A 7464-nucleotide genomic window follows, 5' to 3' on the forward strand; every position below is an offset into this window, starting at 1 on the left:
GTATAATTATTTTCCTGCTAAATATCAGTGTTATTAACATTTTATTAATGTTCTTTTATTGGTTATTTTTATTTTAAAACAAAGGAAACCTGTAAAACATAAAGCTGGATGTCAGTTGTCTTTCAGTGTATATGTGATGTGATTGGTGGAGTTGTTTATAATACAAAGGGCACCAGTTACAATCTTGCCTAGGTCACCAAGTCGGTTAGGGCCGGCTCTGCTTTGAAGAGGTCTTATTAGAGCCATTATTTTATATTATAGGGTGCAGTGTATAACTCCGTTACTGTGTCCATATACACCTATCAACTTTTTCCCTATTTCAGATGAAAGGATTCTGATTGGCTGTGAGATCCGTGCTTCTCTTCTGATTGGCTGTTTCTTGTTTCCGGGGCTCCGATGTGCACTCACTGACGTTTCTCGTTCTGCCCCGAGATAGACTGGAGAGAATGGCTGCCAGTGGAGGTTAGCAAAATCTTCATTGTTTTGTGTAGTAATCTAACTTGAATAACGCCCTGTAAAGTTGAAATTTGTGTGTTAGCATGTTGTCGGAGTTTAGTCCTGTATACTAATGTTAAGTTCCGTGACATGTTGTGTTCTCGTTGAAAGAGGTCAGGCTCTTAACGACTTATGAAAAGTGTTGGTTATCGTTAGCCTCATTAGCGCTGTGAAGCTAGTGTTAGCTAACTTTCGGCCGGTTAGCTCGGTGCATACAGCTGATCGTGTAAACACTTGTTTATGACAAGACACAAGGCTAGACAAGTGGTGTCTATAATGACTGTCATCGTTATACCACAACAGATACATAGAGCAGTGTTCTACCTCAAAATAGGAGCATTGAAACGGGAAGAATTTGAGTCTTTATCGTCCTTAATATCTCGCAATGTTGTGTCAAAGAAAGCTTGCTAACATTAGCTGAATGCTAAAAGTTAAGCTTGCATGTTCACTAGCCTGTGTAACCGCGAGCAACGCTGTTAATTACAAGAACCACATTTCCTAAATAACAAAAAAACCCCACTGCTTCTATCATCATTTGTATTCTTTCGCTTGTCTTGTTAGACATTCACATAGTCACTACATCCACTGGGCAGTGTTGTTCGATGTTAGCAAGCTAGCTCCCACCTGGCCAGAGTGGATTCAATCCACTCATCGCAAGCCTTTGTCCTGTCAACAACACGAGGTATGTGTTGGAAAAGTTTTTGTTCTCTGCCCCTGAGTGGATAAGAGGAAAGTGTAACAAAGCAGCATTACAGAATCACTTAAGGAATAAAAAAGTGAGATGTCAGGTTGAAAACTCGCCATAACACGTGTGAGAAGACTTAACAACTTAATCAAGGAGTGCATAAACCCGAACCATCCGGAACCATTCAGTCTGTCTGTGAGAAGATGAACTACTTTGTCTGAAAGTCTGTGAAAAATGCAGCATGCAAACATTAAGGGCAGTAGATAAAAAGTTTTTCGGTTGATATAGCCACTGTTAATACAAGGCAATTTATATTATTGGAAGCAAACACAGTAACAAAATAACACCAACATTAAGATGGATTTTGTTGATGGAAAAGTCATAGAAAATAATATGTAAAATGACTTTTCCCAACCTAAAACCCACAGTTATGGTGATCTTTGTGGAAACCTATCACATTTTACCGAAGCGGCAACGTCCAGTCTCAAACTATGAAGCCCATGCGGAAGTGTTATAAACTGCAATTCATCGAGAATCCACTTGCAGAAACACCAGAAACCACATAGACACCAATTCGAAGAAGACAATCTTTTCGGCACTAATAAACATGTTTACAGCCTGGTTCAAAAAACAGCTTGTGTATACGTAGCTAATTTCTCTATCGGCACACACTGTACGGGGGGGTGAATTTTTTTCTAACGCGGCGGATCAGAAGATATTAAGATTCCGAGTTTTTGCCCAAATAAGAACATGACTGACTTGACTCCCGGTGGGGAACACATAGCTGTTGTTGGCTAGGAGGCTCAAACTCCGCCTCTTTTCGTCACACTCTGCCTGTTTGAGTTCCACATTTCCAATATGGCTGCCACCGTCGATTAGCTTCAAAACATGGGTGACGTCACGGATACTACGTCCATTATACAGTCTACGATTTTACCAGTATGACTTATATATTGAACACTGTTTGGTTTTTGTTTTTTGAAACAATGGCTTGCTGTTATCTTGCAAGTGTTTGTGTGTTGTGTTTACCCTTTTTTCGGTGCTATGGGGATTCTAATGTTTCCCTCTCTCCCTTCACTTTGTTCTTCCAGAGGTAGGGAAGCTGTTACAAGTACAAAATGGGACGCCTCCAACCACCAACTATAATGGGGTAGATGCTGTTCATGCCTGCAACATCCTTCAGCAGCTCAAAGCCTTGTACGATGAAGCACAGCTCACAGACATCGTTGTAGAAGTGGACCATGGCAAGACTTTCTCGTGTCATCGAAATGTTCTTGCAGCAATCAGCCCCTATTTTAGGTAAAGCTTGTAGCATGTGTATGGATGTATTTTCACAATTTCCATGAAAAAAACTTAAAGTTGTAGATTCAGCATGGTTTTCGTTTAACTACTAAATTGTACAATATTTAGAAATAAAACACCCTTGTTCTGTTACATATTTTAAGACAGTTAAAACATTTGTGTTTCCATCATCACCACCAGGTCCATGTTCACCAGCGGCCTTACAGAGAGCAGCCAGCGTGAAGTCAGAATCGTAGGGGTGGAATCTGAATCCATGCACCTGGTCCTGGACTATGCCTACACATCCAGGGTCATGCTCTCTGAGTCCAACGTCCAGGCTCTGTTCACTGCAGCCAGCATTTTCCAGATTCCTGCACTGCAAGACCAGTGTGCCCAGTTCATGATCAGCAGACTAGACCCCCAGAACTGTATTGGGGTCTACATGTTTGCTGATGCCTATGGGCACCAGGAGCTGAGGGAACGCTCACAGGACTACATTCGCAAGAAGGTCAGTTTATCTAGAGCATAGGGTAGTGTTATTATCTATACGGTATTTGCTGTGTCATTTAATAATCTTGCTTACTCGTACTTGATTACAATTTGAATACTCTTTTCAGACACTTTGTTTTATTACCGGTCTAGCTTTTTTCTTTGGACATTTTGTTCAGGTCAATTTGATGTTTGAAACATAACTGAACTTTGTTTTTTGTGTGTATGTTTTTTTTATTGTGGTAGTTTGTGTGTGTGTCGTGGGAGCAAGAGTTCCTCCAGATGACCAAGGAGCAGCTTGTTAGCATTTTGAACAATGATGACCTCAACGTGGAGAAGGAAGAACACGTCTACGAAAGCATTGTGCGCTGGCTTGAGCATGATCTGCCTGGCCGTGAGGCCCATTTAGCTGAGGTTTTTTCCCAATGCATCCGTCTGCCCTTGCTGGATGAGGCCTTCCTAACTCGGATACCTGCCCCCTTTGCTTGTGCCCTGTCTCTGTCTAAGGACCCTGCTGAGGCTAAAGCTCGCCTCACTGGCACCAATGGTTGCCCACAGCGCCTGGGTATGACAGCCTCTGAGATGGTTATCTGCTTTGACGCTGCTCACAAACACTCAGGGAAGAAGCAGACGGTGCCTTGCCTGGACACAGCCACAGGGCGGGTGTTCAAGCTCTGCAAACCACCCAATGATCTCCGGGAGGTCGGTATCTTAGTGTCCTCAGAGAACGACATCTACATTGCTGGAGGTTACAGACCGAGCAACAGTGAGGTGTCCATAGACCACCGGGCAGAGAGTGACTTCTGGCAGTATGAGCATGCAGGCAATCGATGGCTTCCACGTGCACCTCTGCTGAGAGCAAGGATAGGCTGCAGGCTGGTGCACTGCTGTGGGAAGCTTTATGCATTGGGTGGGAGAGTTTATGAGGGTGACGGGAGAAATGCATTAAAATCAGTAGAATGCTATGATGCCAGGGACAACTGTTGGACAGCAGTCAGTCCTATGCCAGTAGCCATGGAGTTTCACAGTGCTGTGGAGTACAAGGACCGCATCTATGTTCTCCAAGGTGAGTTTATGATGAGTAAGTGCCTAAATGGCATCTCTACAGTGGACTGAGGATGACTGTGTTTGTTCTTGTATCTCATTGTGAAATATGTCCGTAATTTGACATTTCAATGACAAATCTATGAGACATAATTTAAAAGCAGTCTCCCCAAGATCTAAATAACATTTCTGTTTGTTTTTCTCTAGGTGAGTATTTCTTTTGCTTCGATCCTCGCAAAGACTACTGGAGTCATCTTGCCCCAATGAACGTCCCTCGGAGTCAGGGTCTGGCTGCCTTGCATAAGAACTGCATCTACTACATTGCTGGAATCTGCAGGAACCACCAGCGCACCTTCACTCTGGAGGTATACGACATCGAGAAGAACACATGGAGCCGCAAGAGGGATCTGCCTTTCGACCAAGCCACGAGCCCGTATATCAAGGCCATGCTGCTGCAGGGCAAACTACACCTGTTTGTACGAGCCACACAGGTCATGGTGGAGGAGCACGTGTTTCGCACCAGCCGCAAGAACTCCCTTTACCAGTACGACGACGAGGCAGACGTATGGACCAAAGTCTATGAGACACCAGATCGCCTCTGGGATTTGGGTCGCCATTTTGAATGTGTGGTGGCCAAACTTTACCCACAGTGTCTACAGAAAGTGCTTTGAAGTGGCTGGTTTTGTGAACCCAATCATTGAGGCAGAGGGAGTGGAGCGGTCCTGTCTGCCCTGTGCCTGGTGTAACCTTTGGGTTTGCACCACAAGGACCATTTTTGGTTAAGTCTTAAGTCGTTCAAACTTTTGTTTAACATGATCAAAATGGGGGTGCTTTTAAAATATTGCAGTATTTTTTTTCAGACAGCACCAGCTACCCACACTGATGCTTGTTTAACAAAACCGTAAAATGAATCATAAGTGCAATTATCTTATTTTTGCTTACTGTTGAGCCATGTTGTTTTTTTGTTTGTTTGTTTTTGATAGTTATATAGGTAGGGATTTTTACTAATGATAAGCATGCGAATGAGGGTATTGGCAAGATAAAAGTGCCCTCTGGAGATATGGATGCTACGTGTCAGCATAAAGTGAAAATCTATATAAATATATATAAATAACTATATAAACTATATATTCATACGGGTAAGATGAGTACCTTAGCTCATTAGTAGGTTGCTGGCTCTGAGGTTTGTGTGTGGTTTTTTTTTTTTCCTATTATGTGCTAAAGTCCCTCTTCAGCTTATTTTATAGACAAGTTTTAATTTGAAGTGTGCTTGTGATTTACATTACCTTAGTGTTTTTGAAGCTTGAAGCTTGTATGATATTTCTCTCTTCCTTTACATGTGTCAGTGTGTCAAACAATACACTTTGTGTGGCTTTGCAAGCTGTTTTTTAAGTTTTGTTTGAGATTTCAGTTGCATGGGGGGCTCGTACCTCCCACTTTTTCAGTTTGCATCCGTTTTGTGTCTCATGTGAAGACAACTTAAGTGAAATGTTAAGAGTACTCTCTCCACATTGGAGAAATATGGACGGAGTCAAATTTGTTGCAACACTAAGTGGAAAGTTCAGACCAACTAACAGGCTTACCTCAGAAACTTCAGAGATATTCGATTAGGAGTAAAGGGACATTTCAGGCCATCGTGTTCATAAAGCAACTTTGTGATAAGCTCAGTTCAGCATTGAGCTCTGTTGAAGTTGTTTTTTGTGTTGGATCATAATTGTTTGCAAATGGTTAAAAGAGCCTTCCTCTTTAATGCCAAATAAGCATTTGAGGTTTTGTTAAGGTTGATCTGGACATTGAAAATAATTTTGTGGTAGCAATAAGTCATGGAACTGTGATTAGGCTATGTTATGTTATAATACCTTAGTAAAAGTGCATTAATGGATTTGTGTGCTTGTCTATGCTATCGAAAGTCACAGTAGTTCCAATAATGATTGTGTGTCTGTTGCATGGGTGCAGGCTGGAAGTGATGTGTCATTTAGTGCAGATCATTTGGGATGCCAATGTGCCTGTGGCTTGAAAAGAGGCATCAGAATCAAAAACTTTTCCTCCTGATGAAGAAAATCTGAAAAGTCTTACTCAGCATTGCACTGAATCACTCTCCACTTCAGCAGTCCTCAACTGCAAACTTTACACAGCACCCTACAGAACAAGCAGAATATACAAAAGGGTGGCTTGGGTCATGTGCTCACTCATCCAATAGCCATGAAACCGTTTTCTCACGCCATCTCACAGAGGACACAAATTGTTGGTGCTGCTCTTTTATTTTTTGACAATCTTGTACAGAAGAATTAATACCACCACTGAGTGGCGTTCCCTGTGAAAGTGTGACATTTTCAGTGCCGTCAATTTCCTCATGCAGGTTCCTGTCATCTTTGCACTACACATTTCCCTTTGCATTTTATCTGAACAGAGAATGCCACTGTTTTACGATAAAGGTTTCACCACACAGCAATCATCACAGAGATGGAAATGATTACAGGATGAGTCACATTAGTAAGGATATAATATAACTTCTCCAAGAGAAGATCCACTGTTGACTGACTTGATTTTTTTTTAATTGACCCAGCTTGAACAATGCCCTCATCAAGGGCGAAAAAAGGTTTGAGCATCATTCACATGTCTACAGACGGCCATTTGAGAACCAGGAACGGAGAACTCTCAGGATTTCTACTGATACACAGTACTGTATTTAAATGTTTTTGTTATGTGTAATATACTGTACTATAGGTTTGCTGTACTTGCACAGTTTTTTAAACTTCTCTTCAGTTTCTTTTATAACTTGAAAAAAATAGATGTGATATTCTTTTTGTTGTCTCCAGTGGCTGTTTTTTTCCTTTTCTTTGTGTAATTATTATCTATTTAGTTTTGGTAGTGTAATCCTGCTCGGTTGAGAAAAAATGATTACCTGCACGAGTGCTATGTTTTGATTTTCTTTTCCCCTCTGTTGTACAGTAGTATTTCTTTGTAACTTCTCACTGAAACTAAGCATTACAGATCAAGTAACTCCATTGTTACAAACACCAGTCTTGTAATACAACAAGCTAAAAAAATCTACTCTGTGTTCAATATTAAGTGGCCTTGAGCTGCAATACTCATTCTGGTCATCAACATGCATCGCTTATTGGTGCTATTTCATTGTGTTCTCCATCATGCATTCTCCTCACTTTTATTTTGCTGGTTTGTCTGTTTTTGGGTTATGGTGGTGGTTAAGCTCAACTGTGAAATTCACATTGCACATAATTTGAAAATAAAAAAAATATTAAAGATGACATTTTCTCATTTATTAATAACCATTCTAACTTGTAACTGTGTTATCAAATGTACAGTTGTGCTCATAAGTTTACATACACTGCCAGAATTTGTGATTTTTTTGGCCATTTTTCAGAGAATAAGAATGATCAGAGAAAAACTTTTTTTTCACTCATGGTTAGTGATTGAGTGAAGCCACTTATTGTCAAACAGCTGTGTTT

The 7464-nt window shown here is 41.1% G+C and overlaps 1 protein-coding gene across 2 annotated transcripts; it reads left to right on the forward strand.

The window, feature by feature from the left end:
• Positions 1-335: 335 nt before the first annotated feature.
• Positions 336-5876, forward strand: kbtbd8 (kelch repeat and BTB (POZ) domain containing 8). Of its 2 annotated transcripts, none has more exons than XM_034704256.1 (5): positions 336-462; positions 2272-2479; positions 2663-2969; positions 3197-4016; positions 4202-5876. In XM_034704256.1, the coding sequence occupies exons 1-5, from the start codon at positions 447-449 to the stop codon at positions 4663-4665; spliced, it is 1815 nt and encodes a 604-aa protein (XP_034560147.1). In that variant the 5' UTR covers positions 336-446; the 3' UTR covers positions 4666-5876. The 2 variants fall into 2 exon arrangements, with proteins under 2 accessions (XP_034560147.1, XP_034560227.1); XM_034704336.1 differs by lacking the exon at positions 336-462 and adding an exon at positions 780-1177.
• Positions 5877-7464: the final 1588 nt, after the last annotated feature.

The sequence above is a fragment of the Notolabrus celidotus genome, chromosome 1 (assembly GCF_009762535.1).
Source record: "Notolabrus celidotus isolate fNotCel1 chromosome 1, fNotCel1.pri, whole genome shotgun sequence".
Classification (NCBI taxonomy): domain Eukaryota; kingdom Metazoa; phylum Chordata; class Actinopteri; order Labriformes; family Labridae; genus Notolabrus; species Notolabrus celidotus.